General features: G+C 39.9%; 1 protein-coding gene across 1 annotated transcript in view; it reads left to right on the top strand.

Moving 5' to 3' along the window:
* Positions 1 to 27,010, top strand: part of LOC122806852 (semaphorin-3A-like) — a 1,149,356-nt gene that overhangs the window by 574,369 nt on the left and 547,977 nt on the right. Inside the window, exon 5 of the mRNA XM_044077612.1 lies at positions 23,517 to 23,604. Coding sequence (XP_043933547.1) covers positions 23,517 to 23,604 — 88 coding nt within the window. The remainder of the gene's footprint in view (positions 1 to 23,516; positions 23,605 to 27,010) is intronic.

Here is a 27,010-nt window from a genome sequence, read left to right as displayed (position 1 = left end):
AGAGGCACCTAATGCACAGCTAGAGTGATCCGAGGCAAAGTAAGAAAATCTCGCTGGAATGGCTGCACAGTGGTCAAACATCTCGAAGGAAGAAATAAAAATAGAGTGTGCACCAGACGGCTTGTCAACCACAGCAGGAGAGGAATGAGAAGCCACATCCAATAACAGTTAAACTTGCCTCCTATCACCTAAAAGAAAGGATACTGGAGTAAGTATGGAGGACAGTGAAAAAAACTGTTGATCAGCTAGCATAGAATGTTTATAGACCAGGATTATTCTTAGGAGACTGTGAGGAAGTGACGAATTTTTCTACCAGCCATAAAGATGTATAAACAGTGGAGTATCTGGTGGTAGTTACTTATCTTGCAAGCCTGTTCTTCTTTATCCACTGCCATTATTATACATTTATGGTCCCTTAAGTGGCCTTAGACTGACTTTGTAGGTCAGTGAACTTAGCAGAGTAGAATGAAGAGGATCTGTGGTATATTTCTGGATATTATTTTGTTTGTGTATTTACTGCATTTATTTAACTGCCATGTAGAATCTTGATGTTTCTTCATTACACGATGCTCTTCTCTGTGTTTATTATTTACTGTGGCCTATGGTCACTGCAGTAGCTGGATTGGACCCACTTTAGGTAAGTCTGGTAAATTCATTATAAAAATAAATTAAAAATGTAACACGTTATACATGTTTTTTTCATGCTTTTCTGTGTCATCTTCTTCACTGTTCTCTGGATCAAGATGTAGTTTTATGCATTCAATATTTTATAGACTGTGGTCTTATCTCAGTGGAGCTGTTCTGCCATGTCTCATAATGTGCCAATCATCTGAAAATCCTATGTATGGCTTAGTCTGTAGTTCTTTGTCTCTGTGGCTATATCTTTTCAGTTAGGAGATTTTAGTTGAATTAAGGATAGCATCTACTAGCTATAAAAAAGTCTGCATTTTCCTAAAAGCTACAGAACATAAAAGCTTCATATACAAGTAATAGATTCCTCACCTTGCAATAATAAAATAGGTCTGCTCAAGAATTCTGATCCAAGCCACAAATAATGGGGGGGGCAAAATCAAGGACACATTTTAGACATTACTTTAATCTGCTTAAAAGTTAATAGAAGTTCAGGTTATGTATTGCATTTTTGATCAAGTATGAAACTCTAGTGCCTGCCATTACTGACTGTAATCCTCAATGATTTATGAACTCAAAAAGCTTCATGATAATCAGGGCAAAAAATATGAGGCAAAATTAAGGATATTCTACAAAATTAGGGGATATTCTGCAAATTCAGGAGAAAGAGGTGCACTTCAAACGTAGGCTAAGCTTGACCATTTATTACAATGCCAAGGAATGAAAAATATATAAATCAGAGTTGACCAGGCACTCTGTCCTAAAAACAACCATCAAAACAACTTTTAGCCCCATGTATCTAGTCGCAAAAGTAGATGACTGATATTTCACAAAGCTAGGCAAGTGGTATATTTTAAGTATGTGTTTTATCACATCCTGTGCACACAAGTTTATAGGTTCATAGGTAATTACTAGGCTAAAGACCATGGGGGCCTTTTTGAGCCTATCCATGTTTCCCAAATGTATCTGACAAGTTTCAGTACTCTAGTGTTATTTAAGGGGTGTTTGTAGCCTTGGGCATGGGTGGTCAGGCATTTTCTAGGCTGCCTCTATCTACTAGAGATATAGGTGCCAGACCAGGGGCAAATTTACAATTTCCCATCCACTGGTCTGAATTACACTTGATTGAGCTTAAGCAAGTACTTTGTTTCACTTGGATGGGAAGCATGTTCTAAAAAAGGAGGTAGTCTTTGTTCTATCAAATCCAGTCAGTTGACATACATTGACAAAGAAATCCTTCATCATAATATAATTCCTGTGTTTAACATGTGTGGGCAGTGGTATGTGTCTCTTTATGTTATGTAGTTATCAGTTTTCTCTTGCTTGTTGATTGGAAATGGCTTGCCTCATTGCAGCCCTACATAATAACATTCACTTGAGGATTGTTAACCAAATGGATAATTTGCCAGTCATTGTTCTTATCCCTCATGGAGGTGGATACCTCCCTGAAGCCCTTTTTCTAATGTAATGAACTCTGAAGTCCCCAAAACTCAGGATAAGTTATATTCCTCATTTTCAAGGTGTCTGTTGATTTGCATAGTCTTGAATAATAGGGTTCAGTAAGAGAGGCTGAGCGATCAAGTGATGTAATATTCATGTTGAGCAATCAAGTGATGTAATATTCATCTTGTTACATGCATTACTGCAGTGCTATTTGAAATATGCTGTTCTTGCACTCTGGGGGGGGGGGTTACTTTTTTTGTGTTTTTTAAATAACATACCTTTCTCATAATGCAAACAAGTGACACTGGTTATGATGCATATTCCTCTATCAAGACCAAATGGTGATATGTTTTAAACCCCAACGACAGTGAAATATCTACTCTTGAGATGTCCTGGCTGTCAGGAGAATCTTTCATGTCATGCAGATTTGTTCATAGCTGAACCATTGCATCTGCTTCAGAGGATTCTTACACTTTTTGCATTATGATGTGTTGTGTTCCCTGATATATATTTAGTTATAGTGTTCACTGCGTCTGAATAAAGCTGGATTGGATATTAGCTACTTTTTAGTGTTGATATTCGCCATCAGGTTTGAAGGCATTTGCTTGCTGACCTCAGATATAAATGTTAATAATGAATCATAAGTCCAAACGGCTGGTCCATTCAATAGAAACTGGAAAAGTGCAAAAATTCTGATGTGCAAGAAAAATGTACATTTCTGCACGCAGTACCAGTGGTGATGTAATTAAATGAATTTCCTTGTCTGAAATACCTAGCTGTGGAACATCAAGTTTTTCTTTAGGTGTGTAATTCAGAAGTCTGTAAGCCAGAAGCCATCAATAATCATTCCAGTGTCTACTGCTGCAGAAGCCTGTACTGTTATTTGTGAAGTACATAAAGCAGTTATAAACATGATTTAATTTTCTAATTTTTGCAAGCCTCAAAGGCATCATTTGACAGAGCATGTTTACATTCCTGTTGAGGCTACCACTGCAAGTTCACAGCTATATTGTAAATGATAAAACCACACTTGTTCTGTTAAGCCAGGAATGTAGACCCTTCTTTCCTTTCTTCGAAAGTTAATCAGTGGTTTATGTTTCTTTCTTTGAGTTTACATTAATTTTGTATAAACTTAGTCCAGTCCCATACTGAAACAATTTTACCATGTAAAATATTGTTCCACATGTAACTATAACTTTGCTTCCCCATTTTTTTCATGTGTATTTTACTTCTGCTGTAATTACACTTTACTAACGCCTTCAAAACAAACACTGCAAAGTAGGACATTGTTATGTGGTAATCATGAAATCCCCAAATGTCATACAGAGAGACCTTTTAGCATCTTGTAATTTTGTTTAAATCTGAACTATTTTTAATCATTTTTTGGCAATGGAAATGTAATGTTAGGATCATGTCGTTAAAATAATTAATCAAAATTTTTTGTGATAGTACTTACTGTATCAATTATGTGTTAAGAACCACTGTCTGTTACTGTCATTACAAAATCCAGATTTTATTTTTGATAGCTGGCTTGTTTTTATTTTGCATTTATCAAATAGGTATGTAATATGAGCCAATTTCAAATAGGTATGTAATATGAAATGGCTGACTGTCAGTCATGGCCCAGGTCATTCTAGCGACAGTACACTCAAATGATTCCAAATAAAGCAACAACATACAGTCAGTAGTGTAGAGCGCAGTGGTTAAAGGTACTACCATTCAGCTCCAGGATATGGGGTTCAGTCCTGACCTATTGGTTGTTGTACACTTCACACATTCCCTTCACATTTGTGTGGGTTTTCTCCAGGTGTGCCATTTGATCCCCATCTTTCAGAGGCACATGGTCAATGATTTAAAACTATTCTTGCTTTTGTGTTGTGGAGTTCTTATCTCAGATAGGAAACTCATTGGCTCAGTGGGGCTAACTCAGTAACCAAAACAAAATAAGCAAAATGCCAAAGTTTGCAATCAAGTGTTTGCAATACTGTAATAACTAGCTGCCATGGGTTTACTCAAGCGTATGCTCGTTGAAGGTTGTGCTTTAGGCCCGGCAAGCCAGCACGTAAAAATCTACTGCCAATCATTAGTGGACCAGAGTTCCGCTGTGGCGACCCCTACCTGGGAAAAGCCGAAAGACACAAACATGCTATGACTTATGCATTTTAAAAATAATTTTGTTTGTTAGATGAAATGTGCTAGAATTTATTTTTAATGTGGCATTTTAGTTATGATTTGGGGCTATTTTTATTTTAAATTTAGCTTGTTATTTTAGAATTGTTCTCAGTAATGAAAAGGCATATAGGTAAGAGTGAGAGGTTTGCCTGATGATTTTTCAGCTGGGGTGCCTTCTGTCTCCATGACAGCATAAGCTAGGATGGGGCAAAGGGGGGTAGCTGCTCTGGGTGCAAAGTATTAGAGTACACAATCAGCAGATCCTGAATGCTCTTCATTGCAAACTTAAATGCCAGTATGTCAATATTACATTTGCAGTCAAAACTGAAGCACTGTAGCACTTTGTGTGTGGTATAAACTGCAACAACTTGCTTACTACAAAAGTTTAAAAGAAGAATTCTTTTTCGATGGACCTCCAGATTGGAAGACAGCATTAGGTGCAGAACTAGCAAGCTGCAGTCCTGTGTATGCATGTTCTCCCTAGCTCATGTGGGGTTTCTATAGGTAGTAAGGATTCCTCCCACACTCCAAAGGCACATAGTAGGCGGACTTACAACTCTAAGGTGTGTGTGCATGTGTGTGCATGTGATGTAGACGAAAGGCCTGAAAATCTGCTTCTGTTCCCTACTTACTTAGTAAAAATCTATGTCTGGCATAAGCTGGTCATGGGGCCAGTGTTAGAGTTAGGTGCAACTGGATACCTTTGCAAGGATGGAATTAAACAGTATACTGTCCAGGTGCAGAGCTGCAACTAGGACAGATTGAAGAGGATGGTTGTCCTGGGTGCAAGCTCGTAGGGCACACAATTGGCAGGAGCCAATGGTATGGGTATGCCGGACGGCAATTGTTTATAAAGCCACAAGGATATTGTGGCTTCATGAATGAGTGCTGATACTTTATTTGCAGTTGCATCTGAAGTGCTGAAGTTCTGTCAGTGTGGTGATTTACCTGTAGCAAGTAGTTGTAGTTTTAGTGCAAAGGAGTTTTTCTTTTTTTTTTTTTCAGGGAACTCTACAGAGCACCAGATGGCCTAGCTGTATTTCTATCCAGGGTTTGGGACACTCTTGTAGAGACAGGCATACTTTCTGAAAAGTTGGCATACAGTTCCGAATTTCTGACTACGCCCCTTTTAGCTGCCAATGTCACAGCTTTCATATTTTACAAGAAAAGTAGTGGCAATGAAAAGGAAACTTTGTTTACAGAGATAACTTGAGAGCAATGTCTAGTTAACCGACTTTTCCTTCATAAGATCTGCAAGTGGAGATATAGAGAATCAAACCCGAAACTCCAGGGTGTGACTTATAGCCAGATTATGTAATGGATTCAGGATTCATCAGAACAGATTATGCAGTTTGCAGTTAGTAATAACATTTGAAGTACTAACTGTTTTGCTTTTTCTTCAAGCTGATAACAAAAAGAATTAAGTGCAGACATATCATTATTCAACAGTGTTATCACATCACTACACATGGCAACATTATACCTGTGCAGAAAGGAGACAATTATATTTTAGCCATTTAGACATAATATATCGACAGTGACACAAGCATGGTTATAATAAAGTTCCAGACTGGTGTAGCACAATCCTGTCAACATTATTTGACTTTCAGCAGAGGAGTCTGTCATTACAAAATGAACATGCTGACCAGTTTTCCTCCTGCTGTGTAGCTGATTAGTTTGTTACTCCTAATATACATTGGTAATAGCATTAATTCCATGATATAGCTACAAGGCTGTGTGTGCATGTGTATAAAATGTTAGATACATGAATGTAGTGCGAATATGAATGTGGAAAGACATACAGAAAATAATACACTAATTTTGCCGATGTGGCTAGCACTGATTAGCTATTATACATCTGTAACCCTGAAGCGTATTTCACTTCTTTATAGATTTTGATATGTTAGGACTTTTATAGCCCCAACATCACATTTTATTAACATGCAGAATTTGATGTTTTGGAAGATGAAAAACTAAAGAGGAAGTATCCACATTTGAAACGGAGGATCAGAAGCTTAATCACCTTCAAAGCCTTGTTTTCCATAATTACTTTGATTCCTTCCTACCGAATTAACTATGTGTTAGGTAACTGTACAAAAGTTATATGAGAGTGACTAAACGTTTTGTCACTGATGCCTTGTGTTTTAGGTTATAACTTCATGTGTATATAAGCAACAAGCTATTGTGGGTGATGTGGATTTACCCACAACTGGTGCGGTTAATTCAAAGTCGGTAAATGTTACAGAATTTAGTAAATGTAACATTATTGTCTGACTGAAGTGGCTTGCTTCTCACACAGTAGAGTAATTAGAAGTGTTTTGTTTTCATTTTTTTAAATTACTATGTTCTTTGATATGCCATGTTCTGCTTGTTTTCTGGAAAGGCGGTACTGTATATTGGGCAGTGTCATGTGTGTGTCTGTCTCCATGATTATGTGTTATATCTTAAAAGTTAAAAAAACAACCAACATCTTCCAAGAGAAAAATATCAATTTAATGCTTACATCTATGAAACCTGGACTTTTTCAAAGTGAATAAACCAAATTCAGTGCCACACCTACATAACTAAAAACAAGCCAGAAGATTAATTACTTAATAAAATGACTAAGGAAGTGTTTATAGTCTTCCTGCTGTTAATTTTAAGACACTACTAATAGAGATTAAATTAAATTATGCAGTTTAACCTAGTTGGATGATTTTATCTGTCATGTGAGAACAGGACTTCCAAGTCACCTCCCCAAAAGTTCATACTGTCACATATGTGTATGCATATGTCTATTTATATTTATCTTTATATATATATATATATATATATATATATATGTACACACACACACACTCACACACACACACACACACACGCGCACACACACGCGCACACACACACACACACACACACACACACACACACACACACATACATTTTGTGAGGCACAAAAATGTTTATTATTTAAAGAGTTTTTTTTATTAACTTTCTATTACCAACACAATCACAAGCAACCAATATATTCCAATCATAAATACAGAAACAGTAATATTTATTAAACCTTTAACAATAATTTCATATTATAAATTATTTCTATAGAAGTAACCCACCCCAGAATCCAAACAATGATGAACTTAACCTATACCCCCTTGACATAAGAGATCTCTATATACTCATCCATAACTAACTTCCCCCCTTAATCTCTTCTTCTTCTTCTTCTTTTGGCTTTTCCCAGTTAGGGTCGCCATAGCGGATCATCTGTCTGCTCATGACTGGCAGTGGAGTTTTACAGTGTCAAGTTGCCAGCCCGGCGCCCAACCTTCCACGGAAGGCACACACACGCATGCACTCATGCCTAGGGTCAATTTAGGGTGTCCAATTCACATACAGTGTGTCTTTGGGATGAGGGAGGAAACCAGAGCACCCAGAGGAAACCCACATGACCACAGGGACATGCAGAAATCAAGGAAACCACTTTCCAATATTTCTAACATTTTTCTGCTTTGTTTTCCTTATAGCCCCCTGCTCTGCTTCCCTCGTTGAGTCAATCAACTTAATTGGGTCTATATTATATTATCAAAAATCCTGTTTAGCGAACACGAAAACACTGCCATGTATTGCACAAACCGCGAATATGCCGAACACACTAAACCGCAAAATTTAAAAAGTCGAATCCCCATAGTCGGCCAACTCCATCTCCCACTACATACTGCCTACTGAAACAAAATAAATAAACCACATACATACACTAACCAAAACTCTACTTCTAACCCTAAAGTAAAGCACCAGAACCCTACTTCTAACCCTACACTAAACCTTACATACATTACTATCTATGCACTTACCTTAACCTGCACCCTAACCCTAAGGTCCGTAACTATCGCACACTTGCCCACTTACCCTACAGAGATATACCAAAACAAAATAAATAATCCACACACATACATTTAACAAAACCCTAATTCTAACCCTACACTAAACCTTACAAACATTACCTATCTATGCACTTACCTTAACCCGCACCCTAGCCCTAAGGTCTGTAACTATCGCACACTTACCTTACGGAGCTATACCACAGACAGGCCAACCATGACACTTTGACATTTCGAATTTTGCGGTTTTGGACATACGACGTTTCCGTGGTTTGCTCAATATTTGTAGCTCTTTTCGTATTCGAGTAAAAGGACTTTCGAACATCTAAATGGAACCCAACTTAATTATGTCCTTTGACTTCCATTTTTGGTGATAGCAAAAAAAATAAATAAATAAATCTATTAGCCCAATGGTCCATACCAGTTTGTTTATCTCATGCTCCCCAGCACCTCTTCCAAACCACTCCCTATCATTGTCAATGATTTAATCTCATCTTATCTTCCATTACTCCTCTCATTATCATATCCACTTCTCCCTTCCAGCCTTGCAGTACTGGACAATCCCAAAATACATGATTTCAGTCCTGTCTTTTCCCATCTGTTGCATCTCCAACACTCCCCACCTGTCAGCATAAACATCCTTTGAGTTCTATCTGAAATATAAAAATATTTATGGGGACATTCCACACAAAAATTCGAAACTTCCCCAGTTAAGTTGTCTTCCAAGTTAACTCCCATTTCTGATCCCATCTCTCATCGCTTACATCTTTTCCCAACTTCCCCAGCCCATTCTTCTGTCATATTTGTTGTTTCCTTTACCTGTCTCCCTCCTAGTAATTTATACAACCTGGATATCATCGCCTTTACTTCCAAATATTCATTCCTAAGATCGATCATCCATTTAATCAAATTCAGCCAGACCTCCTGTGGGATATTGCCCCAGGTTAACCGATGTATTTCCCTCTATAAAGCATAACACAAATTCACTAGCTGGCACATTATACTTATTCCTCAGTTAATTCCAAGTCATTATTCCCTGGGTATCCACCAACCATTCCAAATAAATACCCTGGTTCTCTACAATCCTCCATATCTGGAGATGTAACATCCAAATCTAACCTGTTCCTTATAGGAAGCAATGCTTCCTTTCACCCCTGCCATATCCTAGTCTAAAACAACCTATCAATCTCTTAACCAGTTTTATCAAGCAGTAAGGACACCATTACTTTTGCATTTCTCCCCAGTAAGGCTTCACACCCCCATCAATAACTGGCTTAACATTCCTTTTTTCCTTCATAGATCTCTGGCGTTTGTGGTCCTATTTCTCAATTATCCCAACATTTCAATAAAGACATTAACCTGTGCAATAACTTTGTACAATGACAAAAGTAAAAACGCCTTCCAAAGAGTGATCAAAACACTCAGTTACTTTGCGGATCATACATCCCCCTTCCCCAACTCCATTCTAGTTGGGGCAGCAAATAAGCCAGGGAGGCATAACTACTCAGACCTTTCACACAGTCTCTGACTTGCTGTTCCCCTGAGACTAAACTAAACAATGTCTATGTGTATGTAATTCTGGGATTCACTCTTATAATCAAGCAAATAAACTTCTCCTGTATCTTTTCAGCAATAAATATTTTATTAATTTAATACTGGATAAAGAATTAAATGAAGCAATAATTTGCATATCACATAAGCTGTGATTTCCTACTTATTTACATTCAAGTTGTTCATAGGTTCATTGCCTTGCAAGCACAAGGTGCAGGGTTTGAGTCTCACAGGGGATAATTGGCTAGGCTTAAAATAGCTCGCAAGGGCAGTTAGCTTAGTACTAATCCATGAACCTATGAACCTTTTAAATAGAGGAAAAAGTCTTTGTCTACTCTCTGCTATCTGGTCCTACATCTATGATACTTGTTCCTCTGGAGTGGTGTCCCAGGACTGTTCTCTCATTCTTCACTGCATCATGGCCCTTCAACTCCAAGTACTGATACACTTGCTGTGGGTCTGGGAACTCCTTAGCTCCTCCTGGAAAAAACAATTTCAATATGCAGGATATAACAGCCTATACCCAATGCACTTCAACTTGCACAGATGTTGTGCCAGTATAAAGCCAGACCTCTTTTTCCATGTTGCAACTGAATAATCCTGCTCAATGAAGGCCCTCTCTCCAAAATAATCCAGCTTCACTCCTTGCTTCCACACCCTTTTGATGACTTACTCCTTCCAAACAAAGATGGCAGATCTCGCTACTATGGGTTGAGGAAAGCTTTGTCTCTGGTGGGGGACCCATGAAGTCCAATGTGCTCCCTCCAAAATTATTTCATCTTCAGATAATTGTTTCCAGCTTGCTGATTCCTTACACATAAACCTTATACAATCTTTGCCTGCCTTTCTTTCCAGTACACCACAAACTCGCAAATTCTTTGATCGAGCACAGTCTTCAGAATCTATCAACTTTTCTTTCAGCACTTCAGCCTTGGCTTCTATATTGTTCATTTATAGTCTATACCCTTCATTTTCTTGTGTAAGCCTCTGCAATGCATCGGGGTGTTTATTAACCACCTCCATCACTGCATACATATGGCACTTTTTTTCCCACAGGCAATCCTCAGTTCAGCTATTAATCTTTTTAACCTCCAGAAAACAGCTCTAATTGTAATGCCCATTGCCTCTTTGGCTTCCTCAAGCTTTGCCTGAGCTTGCTGCTGTGCTCCACCATCTGTCACGCTCTTATTAATAGCAGCCAAAGCTTTACTTTGCTTTCCTTTTTTGCACTTGATACTCACACACGGTAACTGCTGTACAGAATCTGGATACTTTATCAAACAACGTTCCTGACAGATATTTTTCTACTGTTTATTACACTTCCACACACTTTAAGCCATTAATGTTGCAGGTACAGGAACACCCAAAAACGTATCTTACTCACTGTTCATTTTGATTTTGTCCAGATTAGAAAATACACTGTTTTTGAATTCTGACAATGCAGCAAATGTTTGTACAATGAATTATTATCATAAATGCATAATAATGTTCATTATTCAGTTTCTCCTACATAATAAGCATCACATGCCAAACACTTTGCCAGATAACTAGTCTCTAAAGTTAAGCAATTCAAATTACCAAGACATGAAAGTACCCCATTGTACTTATGCAATTATAATTACCAAGACATGAAACTTCCCCATTGTACTAACTGCAGGTCCTTAAATCAACACCATTTACAATATCCACATTTCCTCATAGCCCACATTTTTACAAACCTGTTACCAAAATTTTGTAGAATATTTGTTGTCTTAAATCCTTGTTAGATAAGAGATTTATTTTATTGTTTTGCACTTCAGTTAATTGTTTAGAGCGCTGCTTTATTTTTCCTTTATTTGTTGATTTTTGCCTTTAAATGATTGTAAAGGTCCCTGATACTTGAAATTGCCTTGTCTAGGTAGTTTAAGTTTTGTTGTAGCAGCACATTCCCAAGCAGTTTCTTGCTGTTATTACATCAAGAGGTTAGCAATGCCCTGTATATTCACAAATTACATTTTGACTATAAAACTTCCCTTAGAAGTGAAATTTTACTTAATGTGGCTAAAACAAAACTATTGTATGGAGACAAGCTTAGCGCAGTAACACTACTACTACTATCAAATCACAGAAAATCTAACCTAGTGTAGTGCCAAAACCCAGAGAACACCCAAGGAAACCTCTGTATATCCAGTCCACAACCTATAGTAGCCTTCCAAATACAGGTCCGGACAACCTGGATGTACAGTTTCCAAATGTCTCCATAGCAAGTGAGGTACATATGGCATCCTGAGGCAATGCAGAAATGTCTCATGTTCACAGACAACCATTTAATCCTTAAAAATCAAATACAGTATGCGATGGATGCCCAAACTGTTTCCAGCACACACAAAGGCCAACCTTTGCTGAGGCTCTAAAAAGAAATCTTCCTAAACCTCAAAGACCTCCTAAGCCTATAAACAGTAACACCTATCCTCAGCCATCTCTAAAGCACAAACCAAATGCAATACCAAACACCAAAAGTACTCCTACTCCCAGTGGAAACCCAAGAGCAAAGCCCATAAGGTAAGAAAACACATTAGTCAGGATTCTTGTCATAGGGGACTCCATTGTATGACACACAGATGCCCCTCTCACCAGGTGTAACAAGGAGAAGATATTGGTTAATTGCCAGGATATCCAAGTTACGCATGCACCCAAATCACCACGTTGCGCATGCACTCAAATCACCACACCACAGGTACTGGTATGATAGTCCATGTTGGAGTTAATGACCTCAGACATATTTTCCTTAACTATATGAAGAGAGACATTGTTGATTTCTCTGAATGTGTCTCAGGCAATAGCGAAAGTTTAGAAGTGCAAAATTCAAAACCTGGTATACCGGAGGTTTTGAATTTCACGCTTCTAAAGTTCTGCTATGGTCATGTATTCAGGTAAGTGTGTGTATGTTAAGGGGTTTAGGTAGGGGCTGTGGTGTGTGCCAGTGTGTTTTGTTGCTGTGATGTGTGTGTGCGAGGAGAATGTAACTTGTGTGGTGGTGGTGTTTTGTGTGTGTTTGTATGTAGTGCGACCTTGGAGTGAGAATATTTAAGTGGGGGGGGTGTAGTAGAGTGATTGTGTGTGTTTGTGTGGAGGATGGTGTGTGTGTAGTAAAACTGCGAAATTCAAAACCTCCGGTATTCGAGGTTTTGAATTTTGTGGTTTTTAGTTTTCGTTGTTATGTGGATTCGGCTTCTTGGGCTCAAGATACTGAAATTCAAGATTTCAGTATTTTGAGCTTCTGAAGTGAATCCGTCTCAGCAGGTATGTGCCTTGCAGTGAGCAGCGTTCTACCTTTGCTAAGGATGATGCAACAGTATGAACAAAAGATGATTGAATTCAATAATTGACGTAGTTCCTCATGTCTTTCCAGGGGATTTAATATTTGTCAGTCTGGGAGGATATGGTTAACAGACCACGTCTTTGTGAAGGAAACGTCTGTACCTGTCTCTCCTAGGCTTCTGAATATTAGCTAAAATGTTATCCACCCCTTAGAGCCTTTTTAGGCAAAGCCAATTTGGCAAACCTACCGGCATAGCAAATAAAACTCAATGAAAACTAAAGATGTTACTGCTAATGCTAGGAGTCTAAACAAGAAACTCTATACCCTACAAGCTCTCCTCAATCTGGAGGATATAGACATTTGTGCCATTACCAAGACATGGTTTAAATCCACAGAAAATACTCTGGCAGTGCAAGTCTTCAGTACCCTCCAGAGATTGACCATCAGCTGCACAGACAAGGACAAAAGGTGGAGGCGTCTCAATGTATATTAACAACAAACATAACTCTTATGTTGGTTAAATGGCAGAATGCTCTAGAATTTATCCACATGTAAATCACCATAGACAAAGTCCCACACCATATCCTAGCAAGCTATAGGTCAGCCTCTATGTCTTTGTCTAGAGGAAAATATTTTTTTATTCAGGCATGTCCAAGGGTCAGCTCCCAGTGTTCTCTCCTGTCTATCTGATGAATCTGGGCATCTTGGGGCAATGTACCAATTGCCACATGTACACAGACAACCCTCTCCTCCTACCACCCAACACTACAACCTGTGAGAGATGCACTTATGTAGCCAAACTGGAGGTAAAGCTCTCTCCAATCAAGACTGAGCTTGACAGTCAAGAGGAGAAGGTAAACACTTGCACCACAACACACACATCACATAGTCCCACTAAACCTACACCACTAAAATCCACACATAGAAACACAAAAACATTCGTGGAGGCTCTCAGTAATAATCTGCTCAAGCAACAGAGACCTCCAAAGCAGAAACGCAAGCAACCTTCACCCCCAACACAAGCCAAATGACACATAGCCCACAGACTCAGTGTGCCACTCAACCACAGCCCATAAGGCAAAATAACGTACCAAACACACTAGTCATAGGTAACTCTATAGTCAGGCACACTGATGTCCCACTCACCAGGCTAAACAAGGAGAGGGTTACTGTCATCTGCCTGTCGGGTGCCAAGATCCGGCACATAACCCATGCACTCAGGTCACTCCACAACAAGTACAAATATGACTATGTCATTGTCCATGTTGGTGTGAATGACCTGAGATATACCTCCCTGGTCTACATGAAAAGAGACATGGAAGAGCTCTCCGATCTTGTAGCCCAGGCAGGTATGACCCTGACCCTGAGTAGCATCCTGCCATCACCCAGAATGATACCGCAGTACAAGGATCAAATGATTGACTTCAACAATTGGCTAAGCTTCTGGTGTCATTCGAAGGGGATCCAGTATCCGTCTGCCTGGGACGACATGGTCAACAGACCACTATGCTTTGCCAAAGATGGCCTGCACCTGTCACCCTTGGGATTCTGGATAGTGGCTAAGGCTCTTGCCACCCCTATATTGCCCTTTTTAGGCAAGGTTCAAATGACAAATTCACCGCCATAACAGGAACAGGTAAGCAGTGACTGAGATCTGGCTCAAGGCTCCAGAGAGCACCCCTGCATTACCAGACTGTAACTCATATCACACTTTTCGGCCACCTAACCTGGACCAGAAAACCAAAGGTGAAGGTGTGTCCATATTCATTAAGGATATCCACACCTCCAGACTAGTTCCTCAGCATAATGCATCCAAGGTTATCCAAGTGCAACTAACTCTGGGCAAAACTGCAATCCAAATCGTAGCTTGCTACAGATCCCCCACCATGCCCCAGGATTCCCACTCCTCTTTTCTTGATATACTGGAAAATATTAGGGTTCAACCAAACACCCTAATAATGGGCAATTTCAACTACCCCACCATTAACTGGGAAAACTACTCATGTAGCAACTCCTTCGCTCAACGCTTTCTGGAATTCATAAATTACAATGCCCTGGATCAACTTATCCACACCCCCACCAGGGGCAACAATATCCTAGACCTAGTCATTACCAACATGATTGACCGGTGTTCCACACCTGAAGTCAACTCCTCGTTGGTCAGATACAACCATAAGCTAATCACCCTAGATATCCACATCCCATCCCCACCCCCCCATTAAGGAAACCACGGTAAGCCAACTTCATGCTTCTTAAGACAGAAGTGGCGAACTTCATGACACCCATGCAGATGGACAATACAGTTACGACTGCTAAATCCTACACAAATGCACTCTATAAGCACTTACACGAGTGCATGGATCATGCTATCCCAAACAGAACCAAAAAAAGGAAGCCAGTCTGGTGGTCCCCTGCCATAAACAAACTCTACAACAGAAGGAAGAAACTGTTGCAAAAGAGCGTAAAATCCCATGAGTGGAGGAGCTGTCTGGTCAGCCTCAGTAAGAAGCTGAGATCCCTTTTAAGATCTTCCAAAGCTAGCTATGAAAACAAAATCATCACTGATTCTAAGGGCAACCACAAAGCATTCTATAGCTATGTCAAGAATCTCAATGGCAGCACCCAGATCTGCTCTGAGTTACAGCACAGCAGCATGAAATTTACAGAACTAACTGATATTGCCAACATCCTGGCAGATAGGTTCAGTTCTAACTTTTCCCCCCTCGCACCCCTAAAGGGCTCATATCTATACAGGAGTCCCTGTAATCACAACTACACAGGTAAAAGCTGCACTATCTAAAGCCAAAAACAGAGCATCCATGGGACCGGACAACATCCCAGGCTGCATTTTACACGAACTTCAGAACGAACTGGCTCCCACCTAAGCACCATGTTCAATCATAGCCTCATGTCAGGCTTTGTGCCTGCTAAATGGTGCACAGCAACAGTTATCCCACTCCACAAAGGGGGAACCACCACAGAAGTACCTCACAAAGAGGATTACTGGCTTCAAACAGATGCCCTACACTGGCAGTCTCAAAAAACCCAGCTTTACTCCATAGCATATCGCCTACTCTGAGGTGATCTCTGCCTAACATATAAAGCTATGTCATTAGCCTGACAAGCCTGGTCCGTAAGGCAATGGAATGTATCATTATGGAACTCATAAACAAAGACATCGGTAACCTCCAAACCCTGGACCCCACCCAGTTCGAGTTTGTGAAAGCAGATCATGCCTCCTGAACCTGATCGACTTCTTTGAGGCAGTCACTAAAACCATAGATGAGGGTAAGGTGGTTCACACAGTCTATCTTGACCTCGCCAAGGCTTTCGACACCATCCCTCATTCTGGAATTATAGCTAAACTCACTAAACTTGGTATAAATCCCTACATCACAAGATGGGTTGCCAACTGGCTTACTGACAGAACCCACACTGTAAAAGTTGAAGACTCCAAATCTGACTTCAAACCAGTGACAAGTGGAGTACCACAGGGTTCAGTCCTGTGACCACTCCTGTTTGGTATCTACTTCTCTGAAGTATAGGCTAACACAGAAGGCCTTTGGCTAATGAAGTTCATAGATGACTGCAAATTAGGAGCCATAATCGAGTCCCCAAATGATGTGGACATCCTACAGAAGGGCCTCACTGAGACAGATGACTCGTGTTAGAGCCATAGCCTCAAGCTCAGTGCCAAAAGGTGCATTGTCATCCCCTTTGGTAAAAACTCTGTACCCATAAACTACTACATAGGTGGCAGTCTACTTAATGCCGAATGTGTGATAAGAGACCTTGGGACCGAGGTGGACAGTATTCTCTCCTTTGATAATCACATCACCACAGTAGTCAGGAAATCCTTCTACATGGCACACCTCATCACAAAAGGGTTCTCATCCAGGAAAAAAGAGGTCAATGTTCCCCTCTACTCGACACTCATTAGGCCCATTATAGAGTGCAACACCCCTTTTGAAATGTACCTCACAAGACATCTGCAGCAGCTGGAAAGGCCACAGAAGTACCTCACAAAGAGGATTACTGGCTTCAAACAGATGCCCTACACTGGCAGTCTCAAAAAAACCCAGCTTTACTCCATAGCATATTGCCTACTCTGAGGTGATCTCTGCCTAACATATAAAGCTATGTCAAACCCAGAGCTGTTGGACATGCTACACCTAAAGAATTCTCAATCCCTCCAAGCTACATGCTCTAGGGACCTAAGCCTTGTCACCACAATAAACAGGACATGCTGGAGGGATAGATTCCTGTCCCAGAGACTTCCCATACTCTGGAACAAGCTACTCGTCTATGTCAAGCAAAGTTCCTCATTAGCACTCTTCAAGAAAAGTCTTGATGAGTGGATGGGAAATAGGAAATACACCCTGAGGATCACTTCTGTGGTTCTGCTCAACAGGGGCACAGGAAAATAACTTTCTTGGGTGGCGTAATCCAGGGAACCTTGTTGGCTAGGCTTACTTAGGCCCTTGGGCCGATAGCTTAGTACCTACCTATGAACCTATGAACCTAAACTACCATAGCTCATACCTAGAGCTACTACAGACGCTCACCATTAAACTAAGTACCCCATTCATGGGAGACTTTAACTATCCCTGTATAAACTGGGAAACATACACTGCCTCATACTCACAGCATACCTCATAACTGTACAGATTTACACAGAATGTCCAGATATTTGCCTCATATTTTTGGTCTCTTTCATAAAATTGTGTTTTTCTGGCAAATTAGTGGTAAATCATTCAAGATTTAAGTTAGAAAATAATGACAGACATTTGAGTTTCAGACTTTATACCCTTCAGAAAATTCATGCTAATGAAAAACTTGTTATTCTATCAATGTTCTAGTTTTCGAAGAGCAATATTTAAAAATTGTCCCTATTTTGGGCCTTTGTACCACTTTTATTTATGGCTTTGTCCATATTTCTTGCTCTAAGAGGTTGAAAGGTATGACTCACAGGCACCAGAATTCCTGGATTTTATTAACACAAACACCCTTGACCACACAGTGTGCACACTCACCAGAGGTTCAAACATAATGGACGTGGTACTCACCAATATGGGAGAGCACCTCCTTTACTATGTATGATATGTATTGCACCACTGAACCTGCAGGAGGGCTATGAGTAATAAATCCTTAAGTTATCAGGTGAACTGCCTGTGCCCAATGTGTTTTACTTCTCAGGAACTTTCTGCAGCATCCACTCAGGTTGTGTGATGAGTAAAACCCTACAGTTTTTTTTAGACATGTATGGTGGCGTTCTGTAATTTGAGCCAAATTGGATGTTTTTGTTATATGCTGCACTACAGAGAATAAACTGCATTGCGGTAAATGTCAATGCAGCCCTCCCACACAAGGAGTGCACACATACAAAATAGTTTGTTATTTTCATCAAATGTGGATATTTACAACAGTATCGTGGTCTGTGTAGTAGTACCACCAACAGGTTACACATGATGTAACCATTACACAGAATTTATGACAGCCACTAACACAATTTATTAAATGAAGCACGACAGCTATCCCATGTGTGTCATGGCCCCCAAGTCATATAGAAGGCATTGTGGCTCATTGTGTGCAGAAACTGCGCATGAAATACTTCTGCTGTTGCACTGCTTGGTTGTATTAAACTAAGCAAATTGCAGGTTTTCTGCAATTCGGAATACTTGTCCCTGACTAAACTTTCAAGCTTCCTTACTATACTTTGAAAAAAGTAATTTCCCTTGTGGGTAATGCATGATTCCTTTTAGTGATAACATACAGTTATTACACCATGTAATGCCATGTAGATTAATGATGCCGAGTAGTACAAGGGTGTCACACTGTAGCGGTAAATATAGGAATGCTATTTCCACCACAGTGAATGATTTGGGATGTTTCTTTTTAACAACACTGCAAGTAAACCTTACTTATGTTTTTTTTTACCATGAAAACCTTAACTGGTTGTAAAACTTTCACATGTGAACAATTTGAAATTAGTTTAGATTGCTTTGAATGTTTTTATTCCTTACATTTGTAATAAAAACACCTTTATGTGCACACATGCAATTATGCCATGTCAGGACACACCTTTATGTGCACGCATTTATGTATCACGTCAGAACACAAGTACAATATACTGTACTTTCCTTGGGTCTACTTTGTGTGCAGTACCACCTCAGAACATATATAATGTCAGAGAAAATATATATAGAATAATGAGTAGTGTTTGCAATGTAGCACTCCCCATAGGCCGATGGAGTAGTAAGTTATTATGAGTTATAGGAGGCCATAAAATAACATACTTTTTAACTTTCACAAAAAATAAATGCTCACAAAAGGTCTAATTCATCTGAAAAAATATTGTAGTTAATGAGGGAGGTGTTATGCATGGTGGGAAATTTTGTAAATGTCATTTTAGAATGCTGAGAGTAGCTGTCTTGCAATACATGATATACATTTCATGACAGAATATGACTGTTAGAGCTATACCTTTCTCAGTCTAGTATAATCTCACTTAGGGGGAAAAGTATGTGTGGTACACGCCTGAACTTCCATACTGAAAGGTGGAGAACTTCTTGTATGCCCTTTACTCACCTTCATGCTTGTCACCTTGTGACATTCAAGTGGCTGTGTATTTTAATTTTATTATCCAGGTAAGTAAAATGGCTTTTCATGCATCCTTTTCAGCCATGCAACAGATGAAGAAGGGAAAGGTTTATGCAATAGCCTTTGGAAATTTAGAGTAAATAATCAGGTATTGTGTTTTGAGGAAGCAGGAAAAAATTAGATTACATGGTGGAAAAAAACTCATAGAAATATGTGGGCTCTGCACAGGCAGTAACCCGAGATCAAACCTGTGCTTTGGCCAAGCAGCTATGAGACAGGAACCTCAAGAATGGAAGCAGAATATCTGTGCTTTATGCTAGTGCCCTTTGTGTGTTTCCTTTGTACCTGCATCTGTCATGAGCTGATCTTACCTAAATTGTAGGAGATAACAGGGAGTCTCCTCGATCTCTCTTGAAAAATGTCAGTCATTAGTCAAGAATATCCCCACCCCTACCCCTAGCTTAGATACTAACTATATCTAACGCTGATATGTTCAGCTGCTGTCTATGGATATGCAAAACTGGGTCTTGCTCTAAGATATTTGCTTTTAATTTTATTACCAGTTGTTCCAATCCCAAGTACTGTCTATCCCAAGAACCATCTTTGTGAAAACAAAAAATGCATTCTCACAATTGACAGAGTTTATCAGAAATTAAAATGAGTAAATTAAATGAACTCTAAAAGGAATTCACTTATCATATATGGCAAGTTTTATATCCACTAAGTTCATATGAGCAAGGAAAGGGAAGATCCCTCAGCCTCTCTCATAATGGTGAACCACCATGAGACTGTAGAATATAACATATCTTAGTGGGAGGAGTGTTTGATTGTTCAAATACTTGTGCAAATCAGTGAATTGCATTTCAGTGTTGCCAGTTATAGGTCACTGTTAAGCCCTGAATACTGCTTGCACTCAACTTCCTCATGTATATAGGGGGAATCGGCCCTGCAAGGGCAGAAGTAGATTTAGGAAGTAGTTACATGCTTTGAGAACTTCATTCTGATTCAGAGCTGGGGTCTACTCAGTATTTAAAAGTTCAAACAAAAAGTGATAGCTTTAGTTTCTGATTAAGTATGAGAATGGTTAAGTGCACAGGGAACTCCAGGCTTTTTGACTTGCACTATACAACTAAAGCACAGGAATGACTCATTTCAAGTGGAAACACTTAGGAATTGGGTATTTTTTCCCCAAAAGGGGTTGAATTTCTCACAGACTACACAGTCTGAAACAATGGGATCCCAGGCATTAAGCATCAAAACTGGGATCTATTAAAAAAAGTGTTGTGGAGAACTGAGCCCCCATCCCCCCACAAACAAATTTTGGTATTTTTGTTTTATGTGAGAGGAGGATTCTGATACTGAATCCTGTTTATGATCCCTGATGACTAGAATCCCATCTTTTACAATTGTGTAGTTCAAGGGTTTTTTTATGCTTCCAGCCAAAAAGATGTGGCCTCAGTGTCCTGGTTGACTTGGTGTACTTCAAAACCATTTGCACGAAAGTTAACTTTGGAAGTATCCTGCTTAGACAAGATTGAAGCTTGCTTTTTCAGTGTAAGTTAACCACCCAAGTTCATATAGTGAAGGGTGGCCATATAGGAGGAGATCTAATGAAACAAAAGTAAAAATAAAAAAATAATGAGCTCTATTTTTATTTATTTTTTTGGGGGGGGGCAGCAGTAGAAGTACATTAACTGTAGTAATGTACAATTTTTTTGCATTCAAAGACTACATATTACATATCAGCACAGTTTACTGTCATTATCAAAGATGCATTGAGTCTCAGTAACCTGGGAGATGTTGGACTTATTGGAGATCAGAAAGAGATCAGGCCCACAACCACCAAATGATTACCTAACCCATCATCCCTATGGCCTTGCAATTTGCTGATAATGACAGGAGGAACAAGAATGCAGGGTTTCAGGTTGATTTCACTGATGTTCAGTGATGTCGATTTTATTGTTATGAATACAGAACTCAAATGCCTCGGACATTAAAATATTTTGGTGCATTTAAGTGCTTATTTTGGATCTTGTGGCTTAAAAGATATGAAGAAATAGACAGACAGTGAGGTCCAGGGGTTAGTCTGATGTGACTGCAAAACAGAATAGGTTATGTGAGACTAGCACTACTAAGGGCTGGTTCAGAGGAAACCCGTGGGATTAAATGTTAGAGGGAGTTTGAGTTAGACTTTGACCACTCTTTTTTAATGATGCACAAAGGGTGAGGAGAACACTAACAGTGTTAAGGCAGACTACCAGAAAACAAATATATAGTAAAGAAACGCAATTGTGGTGCAAGTGACGTATGAAATATAAGTATGCAGGGGGAAATGACATGTTACTTGGTGGGTGGGAAGAGTCAGAGAGCACGATAAGAAATTAAGCATTAGAGAAGATATTCTGAGTGACTATAGTGGAAAATGGTTTATTCTTCTGTTTTATTGAGTAATGTGTGCAGTTTGCACAAACAGTTTAAAAAGATAAAATGAGATGGGTATAACAAAGCAGAGTACAGAACGTGATGTTACCAGGCTGGGATGCAAGCAGGAGACAAGCCCTGAAATGTTTGAGAACTTTGCTGGTACCTGTCACAATGTAGAGTTGTCAGTCAGATGGGGTACATTTAAAGGGGCTAAAGCCTTGTAGGATAGCAGACTGTCATGGGACGGCAGAAAATAGGAGCAAGATGGGCAGAATATGTTGCAGTAGGACAGAGGCATAGAAGCTGAGATACCCTACATAAAGGCATTTGCAATCTGCAGATTACTGGGGGACTAGTCCACATGTAGGCCTGCATAGTATAAAGGTTGGTGACTTAAGTAAGAAGAAAAGGAGGTGAGCCAGGGAAGGAGCACTTAATGTGACTCATGCGACCTGGGTTTGGTTTCCATACCCAGTTCTTAAGGAGTTGGCATGGATGATAGGGAAAGTGATGGTTTTGCCAGCCCTTCTACCTGGGGGTGGGGGATGGGCAGTATGAGACCCTGGTGGGCACTGATGTTTCCATTCTTGAGCAAAAAAAACAGAATTCACTGTTGGGGGGAGCAGGATCATGGGAGATGCATAACTTTTCACACTGCTGTCAGGATGGCACTGTACTGAGCCCTCTACCCCCCTCTCTGCCCATTCCCCAACTCCAGCCTTTGGGGGGAAGTTGATGGCAGAAGTTTGAGGTATCTCTCAGAGACAGCAGATGCAATCATCAGAAAGATACTTTTAAAAGAGAAATTGAAATGAAAATGTTAAGAGGTAGAGAGATAAGAGTTGCTACAGGAAATCTTGAAATGGGAAAGACAGAGCAAGAAAGAAGCTTGGAAGGACACTGGTGGTTGTAGAAAAATGTTAAATCATTTCCTTGATTCATTGGTAGTGCAAAGTTGTAAGCCTAAAGAGAGAGAGAGAGAGACAAATAGAGGTGGGTTTGGTCTGCTTATGGTGCATGGCAGAAAACATGGTTATGTAGTCTTTTACTTAACAGATACTCTGTCTGTGTACCCTCCCTCTGTAATTTGTATGCTACTGCTGGGGTCTGCTATGGCTTCACCTACAATTTGACGATACCTTTCTTCCCCCACCACCACAGGGTGATCTTAGAGAGGGGCAGCACACCAAATCATAACTGACTGATTGCTTGCATCAGGTATATTGTACACTACAAGCATAAACTTAGTGACCACATGTCTACGTACTGCTCTGGAAACCTAAGTGCTATAAAAACTAGCCAAATACATCTTAGAACTGTACATTTCATTTTGTGCATAACTGTTGGATGAGATATTTATAACTGTATGCAGTTCCTAACACAGTCTTGAACTTGACCACTGCTTTTTGGAACTCCAGACAAAGTATCTTGATGCGTTTTTCAGACTTCATTATTAATAATTCAGTCTGCTTCCAACTGAAATGTAACAGATCTTTTCATACAAGACTCAACACATATTTTTTTCCTTTCTCCCATAGGATGAGATTCTGAAGGTTGAACATACCGAATGTGGCAAAGGAAAGTGCCCATATGATCCTAGGCAGCAGATAGCCACAGCAATGATCGGTGAGTGTATCCATGTGTGTGTGTGTGTGTGTGTGTGTGTGTGTGTGTGTGTGTGTGTGTGTGTGTGTGTGTGTGTGTGTGTGTGTGTGTGTGTGTGTGTGTGTGTGTGTGTGTGTGTGTGTGTGTGTGTGTGTGTGTGTGTTTGGCTCAGCAATTTTTGTTAATCATACCATTACCCAGGAAAGCTGCAGCATGCTTCTGTTTTCCATTTTAACTATGTTTGTCTTGGCAACTCCTTTTCTGCTTCATCTCCTCATTTTAATTCATTTGGGGATATGCAGGGTTTGTTTTCTTGCTCTTTGATTTAACAGTAGCAGTCTTTCACCAAGTCACTTCATCTCTGCCAATCCATATTTTTAATGCATGTGGCCTGGAGAATAATGTGTTTTCATTTGCTTCAGGTAAGGTTAGGTTCCTCATTGTCTTTTCTCGAAGGGGAATTTGTGGTACTATTATTAGCATACTTGTGTCTGCATTTAGACTGTCCAGACATAATTTTCAAATTTTTGTACTCAGCCCTGACTAGCAATATAGATATATTTTTTGAGGCATTTTAACAGACCAGTTTTATATGACAACAGGGAATTTTCCAGATTTATCTCTCACCTTCATCACATTGAGTTGTCCATAGGGGTCAGATGTAAAAATATAGAAAAAAGTCAACATTCCTTGACTTATACTTGTAGAAAGCAACGAGTTATTAGTCCTCAAGTTAGAAGCTTGTGGGTGATAGGGTTGAATTTTCATTGTTATACTTAATTATTTGAATTTCATAAATGCTTGACATTTATGCCAGTTCAGATGTTTTTTTTTTTTTTTTTAAACATTTGATACACACCAGCTTCTCCAGCAGGAATTGGGTAAATATCTTACAATGAACTGCTAGTTCATGTTATAAGAAAAGTATGGACAGGTAATATACTATAATACTTCCCTCATTTAAGATTGTTAGCATGCAGTGAGGCAACCTATGTAAATGATTTAACTTAGTACACTTAAGTATTAGATGTAGTTTGCAACAAGACAGCAGCCCAGAAACCATGGGCGTTAGACTGAATTACATATGAAAGCTGCAGGGGAGCAGACATTAGATTATTTAGCTTAGGAAGTCCCCAGTTCTTTTCTTGTTGTTTTAGTTTTGTAACATAGCCTAGCAGTGATGCTGTCAGATTGATATCTGGATGGCTGATGCGCTGCACCCCACCCCTCTACCATATTGAAACCTTTGCACTTGTAACCCTCACTAGAGATAGTCTGTAATTATCATATACCAGGTCTGAGCTCATCTCTGCTATCAGGGAAGGTAACTGCCTTCTGCAAAGCTTTTCTTACCCTTTGCAATCAGTTAGCTAAGCAAATCCAGTCTAAAATCAAAGCTACTCATTCTGCAAACAGCTATCTAACCACTGTTCTGCTAATGAACCTCTTCATTCCATAACCTTAAAAGCAACACAATTAAAATAAACAAATATATAAATAAATGAAAAAAATAAATAAATCACAAAAAACTTGTCCCTATTCCCAGGATCGGAGTATGTGTTATCATTATTTTACCTAGGAAGCTATTATCATTTCTGGATACTCCGGAAGTCTGCAAATAAAATCTGTTGCTCATTAGCCACTCTCTCCTGTACTCTCTTAAACTCAACAAACACCCTCTCTGTCATGAAAAGAGACATTTTTCCTTTATAAATTTCTGTCCCTCAGCTTCCATCTACCCTTTCTCATAAATTAACCACTACCTCACCCATCGGAAACTAAGACCTTGCAGAGCACCACTACAGTCTGCACTTTGTAGCACTGAGGAAGCCCTCGACAAATTTCCCCCAGGTGGGTAACTCAGTCATCAGAAGTCTTACATGCCTTCTCTTTATGGAAGTACTCCTTTACCACTTCTTCAGATGCCATTGCTTTCAGGTTAGTTGCTAATGTTCTTCTCACAATGTTGCTCTTATATTCCCGTACCCATAATGTCACTCTTACATCCCTGTACCCTCCCTCCTCCGTCCCCTGGTATCACTTTACTTGAACTCCTTACTCCTGTATAGTTGCAAAGGTTTACAGAATGCTCTGTTTGTTAAACCAGTATTTATAAACTTTATACCAACTTGTTTTGTGTTATCTGATCTGCTGCCACTAAGTCATGGATAAAATGGTTCCGTACTATACACCCAGTTACTACCATACGATAAAATGCAAATAAAGAAACCCACTGTACTGCAGCTGGAAGGCAGCATCTTTCACAACAAACATCCATGATAATTGATGGTGTTGTTTACAAATACAGTCAGTGTCCTTGACCTGTGTTTCTTACCCTGAAGCTCACATTTTACCATTTTGGTGAAGCCAGGTTAGATTATATGCTCAGTGCATTCAGCAAAGTGTAAGGTAGCAGATGTACACTTGATGTTCATCGTGTTACTCTGCTGCAGTCATCACACTTGGGTTATCCTGTCGTCAGGCAGTCCCGCAGTCGGCCTAAATTCCAAAGTCTTGGTCCGGCGTCGGTTGCTGTCGCTTCTTCCCTGACGTCAGTGAGCCAGGGGTATATAAGAGGCATCCAACACCATTTTCTTCAGTCTTTCTTGCCGCGCAGTGCCCAAAGCAGAAGCAGTTCGCAAGTGCCAGTCGGCCGACACCTGAGATTTTCGAATCGAGTTTCAGTCCAAAGTCTTCAAAGCCAAGTACCCCATTGGGGAACCTTTTCTTGCCTCAGTCCGATGTCAGAAAAAGTTAACAATTGCATTTCTTGTGGGAAGCAAATACCTCATAAGGACTTTCATTCTTATTGTATACCTTGCCTAGGCCCAGACCACGACATCACTGGTTGTCGGTTTTGTGCTAGGTTCAATAAGCGAACTATAAAGCGACGCTTTGATTTCGCATGACACTACTTCGGTAGGAAATTTAATTACACTATGCTGTCGGAGCAACCGACTACCGGCGTGCATAAAAAACACAAAGATAAAGACAGGCAGCCTAGATCCAAGCCAGACTCCGAGGCCTCGGCTGGGCCAGTCGCCAGTTCTCCGGTTTTCAGTGAGGTGCCTACGCAGCCCCTGGCTACCACAGAATTGGAACCCCAGACTGCTTCAGATTCTCTAGCAGAGAGTTCTAGGCCGACACAGCCATTTTCTTTAGGCCCTACCGACGACATTGCAGAAGGAGAAGCCGGTGCTGTAGAAACACCTTCGGTTTCAGAAGGTGTCTTCAGACCGACTACTCTCCCAATAAAATCTTATGCTAAGCTTAAGACTCCTCTAAAACCAAAAAAGACTGCACTTCAGTCTCCAGTTCAAGGCCCCATGCCTAAGAAACAGATGCTTAAAATGGCTGAAGATTTGATTTCTTTAATCAGGGGTTCCCCGACAAGAGGCCTGGACAAGAGGAGGATTATGCCTCCTCT

The sequence above is a fragment of the Protopterus annectens genome, chromosome 7.part0, assembly GCF_019279795.1.
Source record: "Protopterus annectens isolate FY-2018-M chromosome 7.part0, PAN1.0, whole genome shotgun sequence".
In the NCBI taxonomy this organism is placed as follows: Eukaryota; Metazoa; Chordata; order Ceratodontiformes; family Protopteridae; genus Protopterus; species Protopterus annectens.
This window is presented reverse-complemented; position numbering and strand designations above follow the sequence as displayed.